Genomic DNA, 24555 nt, shown 5'->3' with positions numbered 1-24555 from the left:
ACAAGATAACCATATTGCGAGTTTAATTTTAAAGTGTGTTATGGGTGCATATGAATATATATAATTTCAATATTACCACATCTAAACTGACGTAATTCGTCTTATTATGGGTTAATATATTACAATTGAAGCTTCGGCAGTTAAAGATGTTCACGTAATAACTCAAGCACAAATGTTATCACCTTATACAGACAAAGAAGTAACATGCAAATTAGTCCCAGAAAGTGTACTGAAATTAAAATCAACACATTGTAATTTGGATCATTCAGTATTACTGTTTTTACCGAGTGTAATGTAATTGGAATATAAATGTTAAGTTTGAGAATAAAACACTTAATAAATGTTTGTTTTGTTGATACGAGATTTTAAGATATTTGCGGTCAAGTTGGATATGTACAGCGAATGAAAATTATACATTTACAGAAAATAGTGCAAACGAAAATATCATTACCCTTATAAAAAAAAAAAAAAAATTCGGTAGGCTTATTAATAGAATTTTTCTGTCAAAAGATAAAGAGATAGAACATACATGTATATTAGATATGGAAAACAAGTTTTGTAACGCATTCACTGTTATAAGTGTATTTTGTTACCTCCGTTTGTTTAAATTTGATGCGTGTGACGTGTATTATGCGTTGTGTGTTTGGCAACTCCCGCCTGTTTCTTAAATTTGTAAAAGTTTATTGAGAGTAACAATCAATAACATTTTTTAACGAAAACCTTAGCATGTATTCGAACATGATTGAACATTCCAGAATCTCGCACTTAAACTGTATAAATCGATGCGGTTTGTAAACAAAAAATGTAAAGATAGGATCCAATCTTTCCCTTCCTTCGCTGGTATAGCGTTAAGTTTACAGATTTACAACGCTAAAATCAAGGGCTCGATTCCTCTCAGTAGACTCAGTAGATAGCCCGATGTGGCTTGCTATAAGAAAACGCAAGTACGCATTAGTAATAACGATTATTATAAATTCTGTTGCTGTTTGTAGGAAAAATATCATAAATTTGATAGATATCAACATTTAATTAACTTCTGAATTAAATTTTTCTGTTATTTGAATTATTTGTACATAACAGAACAAATCAAAATAAATTATATTACGTAAGTTAATAGCATTTATTAACGGCATTGAAAAATAACGATTTAATATTTTTCTTTTTTTTTAATATTTCGAAAGTCTAATTAAAATGTTATTATTTGAATAATAATAGATAGTTTTGCACTTATGCTGTATTTATTATTTTGTAACTCCCGTCCGGTGGAGAAAATATTATTTTCACTCCTGTAAAACCTATCATATCATTCTAATTAATTTTTCGGCCTGGCATAGCCGAGCGCGTTAAGGCATGCGTTCGTAATCTGAGGGTCGCGGGTTTGCATCCGAGTCGCCCTAAACATGCTCGCCCTCTCAGCCGTGGGGTCGTTATAATGTTACAGTCAATCCCACTTTGCGTTAGTAAAAGAGTAGCCCAAGAGTTGGCGGTGGGTGGTGATGACTAGCTGCCTTCCCTCTAGTCTTACACTGCTAAATTAGGGATGGCTAGCACAGATAGCCCTCGAGTAGCTTTGTGCGAAATTCCAAAACAAACAAACAAACTAATTAATTTTTAAATCAGGCATAGCATTGTGGGCAGAGCAATCAACTCGAAATTTGCTGTTGTGGGATCGAGCCTGGCATGGCCAAGCGTGTTAAGGCGTGCGACTCGTAATCTGAGGGTCGTGGACTCGAATCTCAGTCGCGCCAAACATGCTCACCATTTCAGCCGTGGGGGCGTTATAATGTGACGGTCAATCCAACTATTCGTTGATAAAAGAGTAGCCCAAGAGTTGACGGTGGGTGGTGATGACTAGCTGCATTCCCTCTAGTCTTACACTGCTAAATTAGGGACGGCTAGCGTAGATAGCCCTCGAGTAGCTTTGCGCGAAATTAAAACAAAATATACAAGAGTTGTAGTTATATTGTCAACAGTTATATTCAACGATTTCTATGATACATACATAACGCACAATTCATAAAAAAAGAATAATAATTTATTATCTGAGTTTTCCTTATTAGTAAGTTGTGAAGTTATATTTTACTCATTTGAAAGTCAACACAGGCGTTAGACACACATTAAGACATTTGTTTTTCTCAAGAAATGTAAATTAGTATTTGTCATATTGTTGCCTTCTAGCGTTTGAAAACATATATTAATAATAAATATTTAAATGAATATATTCAATAATGACGTTTCAAAATTAAATAATTGGAAAGATATTTTTGAAATATTTGAAACACATATCACATATGCCAAGGGAAGCAGTGAAGTACTCTACCCGTGGAAAAATTTCGAAGTGCATTTACATAAATCTTGTTATCTTTGTTTTTAAAATAAATAAAAATGTCGCATTCTAAGAAGTCAGTCAGAGACTGTAGTCTTACACTGCTAAATTAGGGACGGTTAGCACAGATAACCCTCGAGTAGCTTTGTGCGAAATTAAAAAAACAAAACAAAGTTAACAATTGTGGGATCGAATTCCTCTCACGGAAAATGCTCGCCTCTCAGCTGTAAAAATGTTATAATTTGACAGTCAGTCTCACTATTTGTAAGTAAAATAGTAGCTCAAGAGTGGACGATGGATGGTGTTGATTACTCAGTTGTCTTCCTCATTTCTATCGCTATTAAATTAGGAATGGCTAGTGCAGATAGCCCTCGTGTTACTTTGCACAAAATTCCAAACTAACAAAAGCCAAATACAGGACAAAGGTTGAGTGTCCCCGAACGAACTGGAAAGTTTTAATGTGTTCCTAAAGTCAAGGTTACACTGAAGTCAGTTTGCTTTGTTATAATTAGGATTTTGATAAACGGTTAAACTTCGAGAATAAATTGCGATAGAAAGAAGACGTTTTGCAGGAAGGCCTACTTTAAAAGTTGCGATATGAATCCGGAAACCCGGAGAAGCTCTGGAACTTTATAGGTTTAAAATTTGATATAAAAAACAAGTAAAAATGTAGAAAATTTGTTTAAAACGTTACTCTTAGTTTGTATATTTCGTATTCAAAATCGAAAGGGAGTAGAAGCGCGTATACCACAGCTGATAAATTTGACATGTAAATATATTATTTAAGACTCATGGTTGGTGGAAGACAAACTTGAAACCCGTGATGACGAGAAACCCAACTTGTATAGAAAAACCTGACGATGACCGAAGAAGGTCTAAACGTTGTTCGCTTCTCTATTAGTGCTTTCTCTACCAATATCAGCCGTTTTCAAATATATAACAAAGTGGAAATGTTTTAAAAACTCATAAAACAATGTATTTCGAAATTAAAGTACTTTAAAAGATTATCTCCATGTTTTATCATACTTTCGATTTGTTCTTCATCATTAACTCCAGATTTTTAATGCACTGAAAATATGATTTGTAAAGCATTTAAGGTATTGCTTACTTTTTAATTTCATAAAAGCAACACGTTTTTTTTCTGAATACTTTGATATAGTGAATAAGATATGAAACACATATGTACTTTTTACAACGGATGAACCTTGATATTAAGGCCAAATATCTGTGTGATAGCTCGTACAATATGTTTTTTCTTGATATTTTGTAAGTTGATACAGTTGCATATAACGAAATAATATATTTCTTAAGAAAGATAGTTTTGTTAATATACATATATTTAAACTTTAGTGAGCAACTTTCAGTCTTTTATGAAAATTAAATATTATAGTTATTATTGCTCCTATAATATTTGTTTTCACACATACTGTAACGCAAGTAAATATATATATTTTAAGTATTTTCATTACTATATCTTTATGCTTTTATTTTGTTGCATAGTCAACAAAAAATCATAGAATCACACGAACAAATATATTTTAGAATGCTTCGTGCCGTTTATTATCTACTAGCAAAAATAATAAATGTTATAAAATAGTAAAGTCAAAGTGATGTTAATAACAAAATATGGCTTTATATTCAGCTGAAATAATAATAAGTTTAAAGTTTTTATTTTTACTTTGTTAAAGTAAACATACGTGTTTATGTAGAAATATCATCGTAGATGAAGTAAAAAAATAATCCTGACGCTATAAAACGATTTTATTCTAAAATATTTTGAATCAGCACGTATGTTTTTATGTGACTTAATCAATAATAAAGAGGATTTTTCATGTAATTGAGCACTAATGTCAGATTGGTTAACTTTTGTCTACCATAATTTTGGTTACCATACTTATAAAACTTCATGTATTTTTTTTCAGAGGAAAAATATATATTTATTAAATGAAATACTGAATGAATATTTTGTTTGTTTATAATATCTTATTTGATTACTTTCTCAATTGACTTTGTGAAATGTCGAATAAATTTGAATGTTTCGTGTGGTAGTATTTTTGGGAAAAAGGAGTAATAAAAGGTTTTAACAAATTATTTGAACAAGTCTCTTACCGGGTGAAAAGTCATTAAATAAATATCTGTGATAGGTAGCACATCAGTGTTGTTTAGAAGTGTGTATAGCGTTTAGAAGTGACATAAAACTGAGGAACAGCACTGGATACATTCAAGCGCTGTAAACTTCAGGTGTCTGCCTTTCTGGCCCTGGAATGAACACAAGTTTCCTTCTACACTGTTAGCAAGTTTTGTTGCTTCATAAACTTTGCCAGGTATAATTTTTTTGCAGTGTTTGCTTAGTAAACACAACTAAACAAAACAAGTATACTGGAAGCATTAAATAAAGATAAAATATTAGAAATAGCTTCAATATACAAGGAACAGAAAAAACATATAACATGACTGTGACAACAGAAGGAGGATTCTCATATTATAAATATGTAATAAGTTATACGAATTTCATAAATTTTCAGTACTTTTCTTATTTACAAATGTTTTTTGAAGAGTTTCAAGAGGTTATTTTGAGAAATAACACGTTTTTTCTTTCATATTGTGTAGTGAATTAAACTGTTGTTGTCACAGTACTTGAAGAGTAGTAGGAAATCATTAAATGCATTTGGTTGTTTGTTTGTTTTTGAATTTTGCGCAAAGCTACACAAGGCTTATCTGCGCTAGTCGTTCCTAATTTAGCAGTACAAGACTAGAAGGAAGGCAGCTAGTCATCATCATCCACTGCTAACTCATGGGCTACTCTTTTACCAACGAATAGTGGGATTGACCGTCACTTTATAACGCCCCACGGCAGATAGAGCGAGCAAGTTTGGTGTGACGGGATTCAAACTCGTGACTCTCGGATTACGTAGTTAACCACCTGACCATGCCGGGCCACATTGGGTTGTTAGGCTTAAATAAGAAAATGTCATCAACGTATCTTTTCTTCAAACGTGGTTTTAAGATGGATTTTAATTTATTGTGTCTGGGACAGAAAAAGAAACCAATGGAAAGACCGTGAGTTTTTTCATTAAAGGCTTGTTGGTATTTAAGTGTTGTTAGTGTAATATGAAAAGATTTGTATATCGAAGTTGTTTACTGATTTCAGAGAGACATCTTCAGAAAGTTTACTTTTTCGGACAATAAGTATAACAATTAAAAGAAATAGGTTTTAAAATTAAAAATTGAGGAGCGATCTTCATGTAGGTAATTCAAACCTTCATTCTTGATGGCGAGAAACCCATCATTTTTTTAACCTGAAGATGACTTAATAAGATTAAAACATTGTTCTCTGCTTATCAGTAAAAGTGTTAATATCCATAGCAGCCGTTCTGAGACACAAACCTTCAATCTCCTTACAACAGTATCCATTCATCATTTAGTCTAGAAAAAATGTCACCCTTCCATTTTTATTTACCCTTTTCTGTTTTTATGATTTCCACCTCAGTACATTCGTTTACAGAAACTAATATACTTTTACGGATATCTACGCTTTTCATCTAAACACCATTTCTTTCTTAAGACTGTAATAGTGAACTGTCTGTTTGATCGTGCCAGACAATTTTGTGATGAGAAAATCTTAACACGACCACCTAGGAAAGCTCTTTGAAACCAGCGACCCTACCATGGTTTTTTGTATTATCATATAAGAAAACGTCTAATATTGTACTGTAGGATCATAGATATCAAGTACGGTAGTCCTTCGTCATAGGAATCGTGATGAAACAAAATGGCGGCCATAAAAATCACCCATTTAAAACCACCTTTGAAATATTTCAACATTAACAGTGCTATGCCATTGTATTGAGTAAAACTAAAGCTTATTGTACTTATAAAACCATCTTAGTCGCAATATACGTGTTTATAGGGTGAATCAAAATTCCACTTTTTCAACCAATTTTCATCTAAGTAAGTAAGTGACTTTTCCAGATAAAGAGGCAGAAAAACTGACGACATCTATCGTTCTAATTCTTTTACAGAACTTTTCCGCCCAGGGTCCAAAGATTCCTTTATTGTACTGAGAAGGATATTATTATATAAATATAAAACGAGCTATGCGCTTTTTTTAATATAATTAAAATTAAGCTTACTTTGGAGGAGACCCTGATCAGTAATAAAATCGAAATAAAATTTTGCTCTCATTTTGGCTCAGACTAACATAATTACAGTGATTTGCCAAAGTAGAAACACAAAATTTTAAATTTTAAGTGAGTCAGTTTCTACATTATTATAGCTAGCTAGATTACATATGTATATATATATATGTATCGATTCCTTCTAATCCTTATGTTTTTATTATACTTGTAAATAGTATAAACACTAAAGCGAATAAAGGTGCACCATAATTTATGTATGTCTGTGAGGAAATTGGTTTCTAGTTTTAATATATGAGGGTTTTTTGAGTTTAGTTTCGTGTATTACTGCATTATTTTTTCCAAACTCAACGTCATTACTTTCCATTTGGAATGACTTTATCAGAACAGAACACTATAACACACCAGTTATTTCCACCTTTTCCACCGCAAAAGCTAACTAAATCGTATTTTTGAAAATAATAAAAAAAGCACAATTGTACCATTGAATCTGTTTATATACCTTGTATATTCGCCTGAACTTTAAGTGATATCCTGCCAGAGGAAGCCTGACGAGGCTTAACTTGCTGCTACTTAATTTTATTCTTTACAGTTTTCTCATCGAACACTTGTTGGAAACCACAGCACTTGATATAAAAACTTAATATATGATTTATTATGTAGAAACATGCCTTTCGTTGACGGTGCCTTAATTCCTCGTTAAGAGAATGTTTCTTTTATGATCGTTTGACATTAGGAAACCCAAAACAAAACTTTTATTATGGTGCATATATTAAAATCTTAGAATTACTGACGTAATTTTTACGAATAAAATGTTGCACCAAACGTTTAGTAAAGACAGAATAAATATTTCGATGTGTTGTTTTAAATTGGAGCTAAGCTAAAAACAGAACATCGTGTTATGGTAACAGTTTAACTCTCAATTATGAACTTATAATTTCATTGTTACGCGATTTAGCAAAATGATAGGGAATTATATTATTGTTTTAAAAATTTATTGTGGTGAAAACAATCTTATGGGATTGAGTGATATTTTAACCGTGAATATTTTATTAAACGATGAGGAATTTATTTGAAATTCAAATGTTGATGTGTAAACAATACGTATACGTCTGTAAATATATCACTCATAAAATGTCGAATTGAAAGGGTCTGAGCTGCTCTACTTAAAAACCAAAAAACAACTACCCATCTTATTTTTCTAAAACTTATAAATTCACAAATCATTGGTTATTCGCAAGTAATGCCGAGAAAGCCAACACTCATTCAAATAAGACTGTTACGGTAGTTAGAAGTAGGAAACAAATAATTAAACCATTGACTGCTGATTCGCCGTACAAGGTATGGTCTTCTTGAGTGGAAGCGTGCAGTACACGGTACACGGCTTACAAAAAGGCGTGTAGGGCTTTAGAGCAGCCGCAGTCAATGGGTTAATAAATCAATATTCTTAGCATTGCGGTTAAATAGATTAGTTGAAAATACTTATGATACTTTGAAACAAAAAACACAATTTTCTTTCAAAATCCACGTTACTTGTCTTACTATAATTTTCCCTTCTTCAATGCATAATTTATGACCTTTGACTTTATAATCTTTGAATTCACTATAACCAACACAGTATAAAGTTAATAGGTATTGATTCTGGTATTGTGTATCAGTCACTGCTAAACGTTTCTTTTGTCTAGTAAACTGAGAAACTCATAAACAAGTTTAAAAATAATGAAAACAAACGATTCTGAAAGGCTTTACTCAATAGTGAAACTGTGCTTATCAACGGAATTCACTGTGTTTACATCGTTTGTTACAAGAGTAACCACATGTATATTTAGCTAACTATATATCAAAGATTGGTTCTGAAAGGCTTTACTCAATAGTGAAACTGTGCTTATCAACGGGATTCACTATGTTTACATCGTTTGTTACAAGAGTAACCACGTATATATTCAGCTAACTATATATCAAAGATTGGTTCTGAAAGGCTTTACTCAATAGTGAAACTGTGCTTATCAACGGGATTCACTGTGTTTATACATCGTTTGTTACAAAAGTAACCACGTATATATTCAGCTAACTATATATCAAAGATTGGTTCTGAAAGGCTTTACTCAATAGTGAAACTGTGCTTATCAACGGGATTCACTGTGCTTACATCGTTTGTTACAAGAGTAACCACATGTATATTCAGCTAACTATATATCAAAGATTGGTTCTGAAAGGCTTTACTGAATAGTGAAACTCTGCTTATCAACGGGATTCACTGTGTTTATACATCGTTTGTTACAAGAGTAACCACATGTATATTCAGCTAACTATATATCAAAGATTGGTTCTGAAAGGCTTTACTCAATAGTGAAACTGTGCTTATCAACGGGATTCACTGTGTTTATACATCGTTTGTTACAAGAGTAACCACGTATATATTCAGCTAACTATATATCAAAGATTGGTTTAATTTACACGAATGAAGAGTGAACCAAAATATTTTAAACTCGCATTTCTCTAAACGCCTCCTGAGAAAACTTTAAAAATGTATTTCGCAATTGATATGCAATTTCAGCTTAGTCAAAAATATCTGTAATTAAATTATAAGGTTTCAAGATTTAAAAACTGGCTAATGTACTTCGCACAACAGATCTGAATGACAGTACTTGATAGTTTAACTTTGTTTCAGGTACAGAACCTTTAATTAGTTTTCAAGTTAAATAGGGGTACTTTTAAAGGGATATGTAAGATATCTTTAAGAAAACGTGATTTATAATAATGGCTGAACATAATATTTATTATATGGAAAAGTATGTTTGTTTGTATTGGAATTTCGCACAAAGCTCTTCGAGGGCTATCTGTGCTAGCCGTTCCTAATTTAGCAGTGTAAGACTAGAGGGAAGGCAGCTAGTCATCACCACCCACCGCCAACTCTTGGGATACTCTTTTACCAACGAATAGTGGGATTGACCGTAACATTATAACGCCCCCACGGTTGGGAGGGCGAGCATGTTTGGCGCGACGCGGGCGCCAACCCGCGACCCTCGGATTACGAGTCGCACGCCTTAACGCACTTAGCCATGCCGGGCAAAAGTATGTTTGATATAGAGTTTTATAAGCATTTTTTACAAAAAATAACATTCATATTTTATTACGCAATGAAAACGTAAGGAAAATTATTTTAAAATAGTAATTAAACATGCGAAATTAAATGTAGTTATTTCCTGCTGAAGTGTTTTTAATGTATGCATCTTCAACCACTTTAAACAACGAGTAAACACTGTGTTAACGTTGTTATCATCGTTTCTTGTATTTGGAAGGTAAAAGTAGCAACGTAAAACAACGTAGTTACCTTATATAAAATATAACTCTTTAATAAATAAAGAAACTGTTTGCTACTTAAGTAACAATTCACACGATGCTAATATAACAATAGGTGTTGAAATACTGATTTATAAGCATAAGGAAAAACTTTAATAGATGGTTGAACATATTAGTTGTTTCAACAGAACATTGGTCTATCTTAAGATATGATCGGTATTAATCAATAGAAGGTTTTCTGTAAGTGTATTATTCTGAAATGAATAAACATATACGTTTATATGTTCCAGCATCAATAAAATTTTCGTTATACTTATAAACCGTTGTTTGCTTACCTCTTGTTAAAGAAACTGTTATAAGAAACGCCATAAGTTTATCTCATAATTGTATAAAAGAGTGTTAAAAACAAGGCTTTTAATATATTTTTCTTTGTGCAAACGTAAACAGATGGATGCGAACGAAACATACAAAAAAGTATGGGTGAAGAACCCAACACATTTAGCCCTCAGGTAACGAGAGTAACTTTTTTTATTGAAAGAAATGGTCCCTTGTCATTAAAACTGTCGACTTTTATTTTAATAGTTACCCATGCATAACGTTTTGTTTATGACTACGATAATATTGTAGAAAAAATACTGTTTACATTTCCGTATTTAAAACTGAAACGGATAAAATGACGACCTAAATTAAGACCCGTTTTCATCTTACATTTCTATTAACTTTATTTTGCATTTAAATAGTTTCATGTTTCTGTTTTTATCACACAGAGAAAGAAACTGGTCAGCGTAATATTGTCTATGATTTGGCAGCAAATGGAAAAGAGACTTGGACAAGGATTTTACATCATGAATTCATGCAAACTGAACTGCTTAAATTACATTAGCATGTGATATCTGTGTGTATGATATGTGAAATAGGAAATTACCATAGGTTATGAAAAAATATCAAGATATCTTTGTATCGTATGAAAGTTATCTACTGAACATTTCAGTCTCAACAATGTCAAACTATGATGAAGGTTTGACGAAACATGGTGTAATAAGGCGAAGATTCTAAAGTGAAAAGAATATCATAAAGATTCTGACGAGAAAGAGGGATGATATTTAGAAAATAAAGATCACGAAAAGAGTCATAAAGAAGGGTTTTTGATCTTGGGAAATTATAAATCCATTTCCATCTGAGGAACTGGATCTAGATTTAGTCTCTGTAAACCACCTATCTTACTGGAAAGCAAATCTAATTTCAACCTAATAGTATTTTACAGTGCTGAGATAACAAACACATATTGTAAATCTTGTAGAATGGATGGGACAAACCGTATCACATAATCTTTAGATTAGTAACCACCTGCATTGGTATTAGGTTTAAGTAATTTCAAATAACGTACTTGATTTACCAAATGTAAAATTATTTAGTTGCGGATTGTCGAAAGCTTACTGGAAATCCTTCTCGACGTTGATTTATATACGAACAAATATATGGTGCTGCGATGGGTTATCTAATGAGACCCATTCAACTCCAAACGTGTTTCACAGACTTCAAGGGCATTTGCTACAGAAGTCACTTTAAGATGATATGAATGAAAGCTACGAAGAGTTTGTAATAACGTAAATACTTGAAACATCCAGTGTTTACGAAAAATTTCATTAAATATCAGGACTCATTAAGCTGGCTTTGATATAAGAGACATAGTAAGAGTTTAGACGCTACTTATAACACCAAATTCATAAACAGAAACTGCTATGGTTTGATTTAATACGTGAAGTGTAATTGTTATAAGTTAAAAATTTGCAAAGAGAACTAGAGTATTATCTATTAATTGTAGTAATTACAACTTGAATTAACTTTACTATGATTTGGAAGAACTGGAGAACAAGCAGGTAAGTCATCTTGTTCTCCGAGCCGGTTTGTTAAACACAGCGTCAACGAAAGATAAATACTTGAATAATTATAATATATTATAAATGATAGCAAGGAAAAGTTGGTAATAATAGTTTGGCTTTATTACACTTTATATATTAAGCTCATTAAACAGGTTGAGGTACAGCAGAACTAGTAGTTACCAAGGGATTATTGTATTATAAATTTTATGAACAAAATGTCTTGCTGTTGACGGTAGTTTTATTGTTATTTTTCCATAACGAAGATTTGTTCCACTTTCTGTACTATTTTGATTCATTACGTCCTTTAATAAAATTAACAAGCGAGACTGAAGTTAATAACACTATACTTTTTTCTTTTATAAGTAATCATAAATCCAACAGGTTTTCTACTCCTATCTATTGAAAGAAAGACAAAGATTATTCGGTATTGCCGCATAGTTGAATATATTCATGCCATGTAGTTAAATAGGTCCTATTGTAAAGAGACTAAAACCTTGGTTCCAGTTGCCTGGGCCTTCGTACGATTATTTTATTCTTACAAAACATCACAAATAAAATTGTGAACTCACTCAAAACACTGTTTCTGCCAAAGTACACCACATTTATGATTGTTTACCATATATATTAAAGAAAAAGCGTTATTATTAAGAAACATCTTGAAAGAATACTGTACCAATAATATCCACATGTTGATCTGACCAAAAGCTATCATTTTAAAGCTATATTTACACTAAGAATTTCTCTCATAATAAGGACTGCCTTCCAACTCTCCTTACTGACGAAACTAAGCGGATTTTATAGTACGAATATATGATTATATGGGAGTGTCTGTAAAACAAGTTTTTGAGTTAACTATATATATCTTCAGTATCTAGTACATTATCATAAAAACACAGGACATTGTATCAGTATAACTGAAGAGTCAGCGCTATAAAACCTTTTTAAGGAAGTCAATCAAAATTTAGGCTGATATAAGCTTTTGAAAAGAGACTATTAAACTATATATCAATCAGGATATTAATAATTAGGCTTAGAGCATTACAGCTACAATATAATGATATTGTGATGAATAGCGATTTTAGTTCAATTTTGGGAGTTTTTTACCTAATAGTTATTGCAAAACAATTACTAAACAGAGTATTAAACTATATATCACTCAGAATATTAATAATTAAGCTTAAAGTTTTTTTGCTACAATATAATGACATTGTGATTAATAACTATTTTAGTGTAAATTTGGGAAGTTTTTACCGAATTTTTTATCGTATCCTGGAAAATATACAATATTTAGTTATAAATCAAGAACCTAGAAAATTTCAAATTGTAAATTAAATGTTACTAAATATTCAGTTTTAACATATCTAAATTCAAAGAGTATAATGTCTCAGTTCTAACCTAATTTTGTCAAATGAAAGAAGTCTTTTAACTACCCATTTGTTTTGTTATAATCAATTATATAACATTAATTGCAGAATTTAATTAACAGTAAAGTTTGTTTGTCTGGTTTTTGAATTTCGCACAATGATACATGAGGGCTATCTGCGCTAGCCGTCCCTAATTTAGCAGTGTAAGACTAGAGGGAAGGCAGCTAGTCATCACCACCCACCGCCAACTCTTGGGCTACCCTTTTACTAACGAATAGTGGGATTGACCGTCACATTATAACGATCTCACCGCTGATAGGGCGATCATATTTGGTGCGAGTGGGATTCGAACCCGCAAACTTTAAATTACGAGCCGAACGCCTTAACCCACTTGGCCATACTAGGCCTAATTATAAAGACACTGTTTTTCGTTTTTTTTTTCAGTTAATATTTCTAATATCAGATCCTTTTTATTTCATTATTGTAAAGATGTAGTTATCAATTTTTCGAGTTTCTTTAAGGTAGAAGCTTGTGAAGTACATGCTTTGGTTTTATAATAGATAAATATATCAAATGTTTATTCTCCATAAGGCACAAACCTTTGGCACGCTTGCAATTATATATTTATATTTGAAGGTAGTTTAATTTTCATTTTTGTACCGTGTTTTTTGTGTTGATAAAAAATACACACTGCGCTTCGTACGGTAATATCGTGCATTGTGCCATTTACTTTTTAAATAACTTATGATGATCAGACATTTCGTAAATGCATCGTTATACAAGAAAGGTTGGTCCAAACTGAAGATCTGGTATTAGATTGTCCTTTAGAAAGAATCGTTGTTTGGAAGAAGCAATTGCAGATCTAGTTAACATGAGATTAAATAATTTACTATTCATTTCTATCACTTTACATCTTTAGGGTAAATTTTATGAATTTCATATGTCTAAGCTATTGAAAACTGAAGATAGAAACGAGAACCATCATGGTTTACACCACGTAAATGCCTAGTGAACAATTAATAATAGTTCTCTCATATATATTCTAGCTACGTGGTGTTATTTGACCGTTTGTTTATAAATTTGTACATAATGAAAAAGTCAAATACAAGACAAAATTTGTTGATACTTGAAAAAGTGATGAGTTAACGTAACGAATACAGTGTCTTCGCTGTATAAATCACATGTTTGTTTGTTTTTTAATTTCGCGCGAAGCTACACGAGAGCTACCTGCGCTAGCCGTCCCTAATTTAACAGTGTAAGACTAGAAGGAAGGCATCTAGTTATCACAACCCACCGCCAACTCTTGGGCTACTCATTTACCAACTAATAGTGGGATTGACCGTCCCTTTACAACGTCCCCACGGCTTAAATGGCGAGCATATTTGGTGTGACGAGTATTCGAACTCCCGACCCTCAGATTACGAGCCGAGTGCCTTAACCAGCTGGCCATGTTATTGTATGTTACAATAATACCAAATAAAGCGGAACTGACTTGATGAGGAAAACTATATGAAGTGTGATAATTGTTTTGCTCGTAAACACGTCGCACAGTTTTGGAACTAACATGTTCAAATCAATTAGAATGCTGACTCGGGATGTTCCTGGTCGTGTTCTTACATATATAGTGTAGCTCCATTTTCAAGGAAGTAGTAAGGGGAGAAGTGGGGCTACTACACGCCCAAAAGGTCCACCATTGAACGTTAAGTTTGGGTAGCGTATTTTTGGGGTCGCTGAATTATTTTATGGAATTGGTGATTGTGATACTTTTTTTCCGTTTAGATTAAGGGGTCGTTATTTTTGAAACTATGATCATACTTAGCTCGAAAACTAACTTGTTAGAGTTTGTTTCTTCTGACCAAAGCAACATTACATTATCTACCATGTCCACTACAAGGAATCGAATCCAGAATTTTGGCGCTGTAAGTCCGTAAAAGTACCGCTGTTAAACCGGGGAAACACAAGTTAATAAGGGCTAACTTAACGCATATATTCAGGTACAAAGGGCGAATAACCTAATGGATTGTCGTTCAGGCTTAAACCCTTTGAGTAGTTGTAGTAATAATTAGGGATACAGAAGAAGATTTATCAACCCGATGGGGACTTTGTGAAGAGGTCTTTAAACACGAATTATTTTATATCCCCGCTCTCTATTGTTAAATAATGTTGAAAGTAGCTGCATTGCGGTGAGGCGAAAACAAATCATATTCAGAAAAGAAAGTGCTTTTCGTGCAAGTCTTTATAGCAGTACATTCCTCTTTTTAATATATGAAATATAAAATTCACAGAGTCCCATTTGAACATAATAACATTAAGGTTATGTTTAACACCACCACCGAAAGCTCTACTTAGTTCAGCACTCTTTGATATCTACAATACTGTAATTAGCTTTAGTAAGTTTTTTTTATTTATATTTGTGAATTGTATTACATAATGGTAGTTTTTGAAAACATGAAACGTAGTTTTAGGTCTCCATAGAAAGTACGAAATCACAGTGACTGATTATGTATCTGTAAGATGTCCCCACACCAATGGCACAGCTCATGCAACTCACTGTGTAATTTTGTGCTCAATGACAAAAAAACAACTGTTATTCGGATTGTAATCATAAATAGATATATGTAATGACATTACGGGTAAAACAACAACAAACAAACATCCAAAAAGAACCACCGTCTGATATGATCATAAAAGTCCTTTCTTTTTTTATATAAGTTGAGAGGACTTTTTACCTCCACTTTCCATTGACAAACAATGTTGAAAACAACTGTATTGCTTTGAGAGATGCGATGAAAAAAATATGCACAGTAATGGCATATGTGCTTATAAATATTTAGAGGACGTTTCATATTTCGTGCATATACTAAAAACATTTGTAGCAAGCTCGTTCGTATTCACCGTGGTGACATCTTAACAAAGTGCTTTATGGTTCAGTAATTTTTTTGAGAATGTTTACATGGTGTGCCTTTCGAGTTCCAGCAAGTACGTGTAATGTATAAAGACATTATTTGTGTATTGTGCACTATATATATATTTGAACAATGTGTGTTTTAACTTCTACCAGTAGCAAAAATGATTGAAATTGGCAAATTAAAGCAGTTATTGCTATAGAAAATATCCCCGAATAATATTTTGTGTGATGATCAAAAATGAGTTACTAGTGTTGCAATACGTGACGTTTCAACGTATCAAGTATTATATAGAACACGTTTTTGTTTTTATAATGCTTCTAACATATTTTTATAGATAATTATTATGACGCCCTGTTTATGACAACATTTGTTATAAAACCATTATGTATTTGTACAATAAATAAAATATATCTTTTATTGTATTGTGTAGGACAAATCCTATGCTACTATATCTTGGAATGCTTCAAGTGAAGCTAGTTTTTTAGATATTATTTACAAACTAAAATAATATTAAGATTACAGTAACAATGGCTATAATAATATTTAAATCAGCAGTTTGTTTGTTTGTTTTGAAGTTAAGTATAAATCACCAGAATGGGCTAACTGTGCTTTGGCCAACAAGGATATCGAAACCCGGATTCTAGTGTTGTACGTCCAAAAACATACCGCTGTTTCTCTGGGGAGGGGGCGTTAGAAGTTTGAAATACTTACTGAATAGTCATTCCTTCTAAATATGTTATCTATGTGTTTGAAACTAATGCATATAAGTGTGAGTAATTCTTCATTCTTGTTAAAATACCTGATTTTGAATACTTCATAGCTAGCTTTCATAATTACCGTATTTAATAGCAGAAATTAAAGAATCCTTATTAAATCATAATTAACATTTTGGTGCCTATACTTCCTTGCACGTAATACGGCACTATTATCTGTTAAAGATGTGCACTAACGGCACATTTATCATTGGTCATGAGAACCTGCATTGAACCGTTTATAACATCAAGCTTTTGTTTCGCTCTCACTTCTAGGCTTCATAATCCAAAGTTAGATTGCTTAGTAGGATCATTTCACATCAAACTCAAATTACACTCTAATAAATCGGTAGATTAATTTATATGACAATATTAATTACCATTGAAATTGTAATCAAATTTACTCATATATATATTACAAAACAAATTAGATCGGGTAACAAATACGACTAGAACATTATAATTTTCTTAAGTGCCCAAACTAAATAAAGGTACTATACACTTTCATAGACAAAACACAATCGATAGAATTGCAAAATTATTTTCCGAATCTTGATAATATCGCTCAAGCAAGAAATAATCAAGTCTGATGATTCAATCCTCATATTACGACAACTGATTAATAAGTCTTGAAGCAATAAATCTCCAGGTGTACTGCTTAACGTTATTACTATTTTATAATCAAACTGTTCAGACAAAATTATACACATATACAAGTACCTTGTAAAGACAAAATGTAAGTCAACTTGCAACAAACAGAATTTTTGATGTTGTGTATATAAACTTCAAACTTATCTACTTGAATGCCGATAAATAAACAGTGTAGATCCTATTTTTCCGATATATAGTTTATCGAACCTTTAGCCTTCTAATTCAACATAATACAAATTTGTTTATCAAGGACGAGTGAACGTTATTATAACCAAGCTGAGGAAGATTACTCAATATAGATTATAAACATTGCATGCTATGGAGAACATGTGTACATGTATCTTTAAAGTGATAACAAAATCGAAGGCTATCATAAAGGTCTCATTATTTACGATCTAAATATTTTATACGCTATTATATTTTCTATAGTAGGTACAAGAATGAGGATCGGGAAACATTGTTTTGTTGTGACTGACTTAGTACATACTGTTTTTCAAGAAGAATAGTGGAAGTATTCACAACCATAGTCCAATAATAAAACACAATCATCAAATGTCTCAGTTTTGAAAATAGATTACGAAAAATTGGAGCCAATCATGATTGGTCAAAAACGTGGAAAACGTTGATATGAAAGCCTATTGTATATATATATATGTTTATTCGTGGATATACAGCAGCAGTATAGTAACTATTTAGAAAAAAAAACTATGAAATTTTCATTCATAAAATTACTTAAGGAAATTAAAACCAAATTTCAATAAAGTAACCGTTTTAATAATGTTTGTTAACCATTGAAGTCAGTATTACTATGCAACCATTTAAATTTTAGTTTTACTTTATTAAGTACTTCTTTCATATCTTGTACAACATTCCATTTATTAGTATATGCAATATAAACTGATTACGTGCTATCAAGTGATTATTTGAGTCTTATAATTACTTTGTTCTGATCATATTGAAGCTAGTCCATAAGAAAATTTGTTAAAGTACAATCCAGCTTAATTTTGTAGTACTTACCTCCTTTACAGGAGTATCGTTATAAAACACTGGATTGTTGAGTGCTAATTCAATGATGTCTGTGATTAGAATCAATCAACATTACAAATCTAAAACGAACACGTTTGGCTGTAAGAAAATATATGATCTTCAACATCAAGTCGAAAGAACAGTTGAAAGATGTCAGAAAGCATCCTGATCGATCGTTTCTTTCATTGTACTCGATATTAGATCAACGCCAATCATAACATACACAGAAAAGGACATCGTAAAAACATCCAGATAAAAACAAACAATAACTCCAAAATTGCTTAGTTCAGGTGCAAACAGGAAAGCAAATTTTCACTGGTATATTTCGTATTTAATTAACTCCAACAAAAGCTATATAATGCAAGAAACTAGTTGAGGGTTAACATTATACAAAAATACAGTCAAGTGTTCAGCATATTAGATCAAACGAGCTACTTCACTTAATAAGAATCGAGTAAAGCCTGCAGTTAAAATTGTAATTCTTATAAAATTTAGAATATATCACATCACGTTTTAAATGTATGTAGTTTTTTTTGTCATTTAAAGAGCGAAAGATCATAGAACACGGGTACCAGCATGTTAATATTTCAAGGACTTCCGGCAGCATGCAACCAAAGATTGACTTTTTCGCTGATATGTGTATACCTCCTGTTTATTTTGATTTCTTATTTTTCCCACGAATTTCCATTATGTACATCTGTTAAAAACGGAAGAAATCAAGTTTGTATTAAAACGAGCAAAGTAAGATGCATAAATTTTTTATTGAGTAAATAATTTATAACTTTTTTAAAGAAACAATACAGTTGAATCAAAATAAATAGAAATTGAGAGTTATACCACTATATATTTAAATTCGTTTTCACAGCAGTTCCATATTTCTTGGCAAATAAAAATAATATTTTTTTTCCAAAATGATGGTTAATTATTTAAAAATAAGTTATATGTTTTGTTCTTTTTGGAAAGATAAAAGTTTCTGTTTATTGTAAGATACTTCCATCACTATTCGTGATTTGATAAAGATCTTTGACTTCTCACTTTATTATATATGTATTTGCAGTCTTTCCCACAAACTGTTGAGTATGCTTTGTTGCTTTACAAGTATTATATAACTTAAGTGAATAAATCACTACACGAAGATTAAAATATGAAAGATTTAGGAAAACAGATCGTAATCTGAGGTGTAACTAGATATTATTATAGCAGTGTCTTTGTAATTAAACGTTTCATTAAATACTTGAAAATTACTTTAGAATTTGGAATAGTTCAATACTTTTACAGACATATATAGGTTAGAGTAATTGTTAAGTTTCAAAGAAATAAAATATTTATAGCAAGGAAAGGAGCACACTTCATTCAAAAGAATGTCCTCTACCATATCATTCGCTTACCACTCTTTTGTTAAACAACTTATGCTACATTATTAACAGAAAATATTATTAAACAAAAAGTTGTCGTTATTTTCTTGATTTTTACTTTTCTAAATCAAATGCAAACTTCAATGTTTTCTTTCGAACCTCCTTGTGAATGGACTCTTTTTTTTTGCATAATGCACACTAGAAAGAAATGAAGACAATTAATTATTACTTTTGAGCAAACTTTTAATACTTCATTGCAATATTAAATTAATAGTCGATTGTTGTGATTAACAAACTATTGCCTACTTTGAGTGTAGTAAAAAGCACTCGACTTTTTCAAGACCCTTTGTTCCGGGAGGCTTGGAAAATGTTAGTTTGAAATTTGAAATTAATTTACTTTTACTTATTTTACTTACTTAAAACTATTTTTGTTTTTTGTTGCAGATATAATTTAAAGAAAAGTTCTAATTATATAAAAATATGCAAAGGTGTTGTGTTAAATTAAATTCCTGTTTGTTTGGCTACACACGTGTTAATTATAATTAAAACATTTTACCATTAACAGAGTCAGTTATTAAATGTGATATGAACCTTCGTAATTAACAATTTACACTGATAAAGTATGGAGTGCAGAGGAGATAAGTTATTTATTTAATTCGTCAACATTGGCGTCACAAGTGACGTATATCATGACACGCAAACTTGAAGCTATTTCTCCTAACAAGGCAAAAACGCCTATTAAACCAATAATAAGTTCTATTTTGAATATCTCAATTAAAAATGTTACTTCATGAATATAACATGTCAGTATTGGTAACAGCAAAACGTCTATGCCTTGCAGTGTATTTCCAGATGTTCATTATTTCTTTTCTCTATTTTTCCTATGCTCCAACGTAATATTTTGACGTGCAATTTCACAAATTATTACAATATTTCTTTTTTTATTTAAGAAATGTATATACAATATCAGTTTTAAACACAGGGGCTGCGTTTAGGGTGAGCAATAGTAAGATATCAGACATAAGTTTCTAAGCCATCATAATTATTAATAATTAATTTGGTTATGGAGTATTGTTGAATCCAAAATAGTAATATGTATTAACTTGTAAGTTTTTAAATTAAAAATACCTTTCAAGTACTAACTAATAAAGCTGTAAACAGCTCTGACACACGCGTCCATAGATGTATAATCTATTTCTTTCAAGATAACAATACTTGCAAAATGAAATGAAATAAACTTACTTTTTTCTGTCGGGTTCCCTTCTGATTGAATATCGTGACAATAATAATTAATTAAGCACGTCGCGATGGTGACCACATACGTAACTAACAGTTTCATCTCGTAGTATTTCTGAAACAAGACAACGAATTTTCAAGCGTAGTTTACACAGAGTAAAATCATCTCGATACTATAGTTCATCTTAGTATTTTACAAAATCTAACCATAGAACATATTTTCCCATCTGACACTCTGGGAAAAGTACACTGGAACTCAAGTAACTACGTAAGTGCGGCTTGTCCTCCCAGTGGTTCCTCACTCAACTGTCGGGCTGAGACCAGCCGTGAGAAAGGCAAGCTGTTGGTAAGATGATCAATATCAAGACAGACTTGCAGCGTCACCTGTGCATGGAATAAATTGTCTTTTTGTCATCGTTTCTACAGTAAGTTTGGCAAATAGCGTGAGGAATAAAGTTGACACTACGATTTCTTAGCTCTTCTAGTTATGTACAAAATTTCAGCTCTATCAAAAGGTCAGTTATAGTTGTGTTGCTTTGACAGAAAACAAAGGTAGAGAACCTAAAAAAATAGTAAAAAAAAGGTAAAAATAGAAAAATAATGCTAATGTCACGATGTAAGAATACATTTTATAGTCATTTACTCTATAAATTAAGAAGTTTTTGATACTGTGGTTATTTTTTTTCAGCGCAAAGCTACACAATGGGTTGTCTGCAGTTTGTTCATCGTGAGGAATAGAATCAGGGATGGCAACGTTGGTTCATAACTTTACTTTCTCCTACGGTATACATATAATACGGAGATTATTCCTAAATTAGGACCCAAAATTTAGTTAAAAATTATGTGTATTTTATAGGTTAGTTGTTTTTATATTTTTGTATCTCTTCTTGGATTAAATTCATATAAATACATTAACATTGCGATGTTTCTAAATTAACCCATTTATAGATATGTAATCTTGATAAATTACTCGAATCAAACAGTAGCATCTTAAATTTATTAAAGTTAGTATCATGAGAGAAAACAAACAAACTATTCTCAAAAACTACTCCGGCGAAAATTAACAACGTTAATAAAGATGAGTTCACTGTAGCTTTATTAATGTCCTGTTGCTTAATCACCTTCAATCGAAGTAAATGAAACAATTATTAAGTGTTTAATAATTACAAGAGTTAATAGATAATTTTCATGAAATTAATAAATGCATTTCTGAGAAAACCGAAAATCCAAATATAATGATTGCTATCAAACTGACTTCTTATTTTGAAAGAGTCGTTTATTAGCAAATAACAAAAGGGTGTGGAATTATGACGAAATTAATGTGATTATTTTTAACGGATTTTGATTGGACGGAACGAAACATATCTAAAACTTATAAAATTCTGTATGTACTTGGTGGTGGTTTAATGTAAAGTTATATCTGCATGTGGTGATGGTTTAACGTAGATTTCGAAACTGTTTAAAATACTACATGTCAAAACGAAAATATTGCATGTACAACAACAGTGTAAACAGAATACATACCGTACGTAGACTTACTTTTAACTGAAGCAGTCAGAGAGTTTCACTTTTTAGGAAGTTAGCACAAAATTTAGTATCCAAAATAGCCGTTTAAATGATTCATACTTTTTATTTCTAACACATAAATTTTCTTTTATTTTTCACAATTTATTTTATCATTTGATGGGTTTGTTGTTTTGAGTTATGATACATTTAATGTTGGTTTATATGCACTATAATGTTCCACGAGTAAGTTATGACGATTAGTTACTTTAAGTAACCAATCTTATTTGGTCTATATTGATGAAAATCATTAAATAAATAAACTTGGCTATTATTGATTAAGTATTGTAAGATTAGTTAATAATAGTCTTTTAATTTGTGATGGTGTTATTTAAGAAATTCTGTAAAGTACAAAGTTAATAAATATAACATTGTTTATTGTTTTAATTTATAGCTATTACGTTTTTTATTGTTTTAATTTCTGCTTCTGTCATACTATACACTGAGTAAATCAATACTCATTTCTCTACATTTTATGGTAATTAAATTTTCCTTTGTGTTGTTAGTCTAATATCTCAAAGACTTAGAAAGTAACCATAACTAACACCACAAATAACGTGATAAAAATACTTAATTTGATGCTAGAAATAGTCTGGAAAAAATGCCGTTGTACTGGTAACACAACGCGAACTAGATTTAATACTAAGCACGAGAAGTTTTAATTATGTCTTGAGCATTCGTACTGGTAATTACACAAAAAAAAATTAAATTTTTTTTCACTTACGTCTAAAGAGAAAAATAAAATATTTGATTTTGACCTGCAGCGTAAATTGGAATTCGAGTAATACTTATTTAATTATTCAAATTATTCGTTAAGTGCGAACGGTTTGGTATAATTTTCATGATTTTGTATTATTTTGAAGCTATGATTTCATTTTTAATTGTAAAAATTCACAAATTTTGATAGAACAGAAGATGGTCTGTATCCATCATATAACTAAAAGATTTTTCAAATGTATACTGAATAAAATTGTTTGTATTCGAGCTAAAAATTTACGTACAGAAGAAAGAATGAAAACAAAATGAAAATTACCATAAATAATATAAAATAGTTTAGTTTTTTTGTTAAGTAGTTATAGCGAGCGAATGTTTCTCTTGTCTTGAAGAAAATAATATATGTTGAAAAGACGAAAAGAAATTATTTAATAAAAAAATATTTATTGACTTAGCTATGATACATTTCAATGAATACTGTTTGAGTGGGTAAACTGAATAAATGGTAGAAATTAACTAAAAGTGCCAAAGTAATGTGTTTTTGCAGACCATATAACACTTAAAACGTCTTACCGAAATAAAAAAAAGCGTATTGGAGCGTAAAATGTTTGTGGTGATGTAAAACCCAGGTTCATTTTCGTCTCAAATGTTTTAATATATCACATACATCGATATTTTGTAATAGCATCTTTTCGAGTAATTGTAGCAACTTTGTTTTGTATTTTATACAGTACTATGAAATTTCGTATTATTTCAAAGTAATGTTAAACAAATTTTAATGGTCATATTCCATAGAAAGAGACGGTGTTTGTCATAATTTAATTCTACTCTTTCTTGGGCAAGGATAGTTTATTCCATTTGAAGTCTGAGCATGGGTTCCTGAGTATATGTTAATCACAATGTATTTTATGGTATTTGAAGAGCGCTTAACGTTAATGTTTAGTTAAAAATTCTCCAAGCAATAATGAACTCATTTCGTTTGTAAAATGTATATGAATGTTTTCTGAATATCTTTATCAGATTAAAATTTCCCGCTCCATCAACGCACACCAGTGGTCACAAAGGAAACCGATAAACCTTCGTATTTATTCATGTCCTACAACTTGAAATCCAGTGACATCTACCCAGTGAGTCAGGAAAACACATTTCGTTAGGCTAGAGAGTTAGTTTACTAGCGATTTTACTTTTGTTGGTTTGATTTGTAAAGGAAACACATAAAGCAGTAAAAAAAACAAGACACCAGAATAAAAATAATAACACTGATTAGTGGTTTTTTTAAACATGAAAAAAATACGGAATAATTTTCATTCTAAACAGTTCGAAAATAAATCGTTTTT

General features: G+C 31.2%; 1 protein-coding gene across 2 annotated transcripts in view; it reads right to left on the bottom strand.

Annotated features, from left to right (window-relative positions):
* The window catches only part of LOC143233151 (protein turtle-like), a 124656-nt gene extending 103173 nt beyond the window's left edge, over positions 1-21483 (bottom strand). Inside the window, exon 1 of one of the 2 annotated variants that reach the window (XM_076469095.1) lies at positions 20948-21483. In XM_076469095.1, the coding sequence (XP_076325210.1) occupies positions 20948-21044 (97 nt within the window). In that variant the 5' untranslated portion in view covers positions 21045-21483. The remainder of the gene's footprint in view (positions 1-20947) is intronic. The other variant, XM_076469094.1, reaches the window with a different exon arrangement.
* Between the last annotated feature and the right edge of the window lie 3072 nt (positions 21484-24555).

The sequence above is a fragment of the Tachypleus tridentatus genome, chromosome 12 (assembly GCF_004210375.1).
Source record: "Tachypleus tridentatus isolate NWPU-2018 chromosome 12, ASM421037v1, whole genome shotgun sequence".
Lineage (NCBI taxonomy): Eukaryota > Metazoa > Arthropoda > Merostomata > Xiphosura > Limulidae > Tachypleus > Tachypleus tridentatus.
The sequence above is the reverse complement of the archived record's forward strand: the minus strand, read 5'-3'. Positions and strand labels throughout refer to the sequence as shown.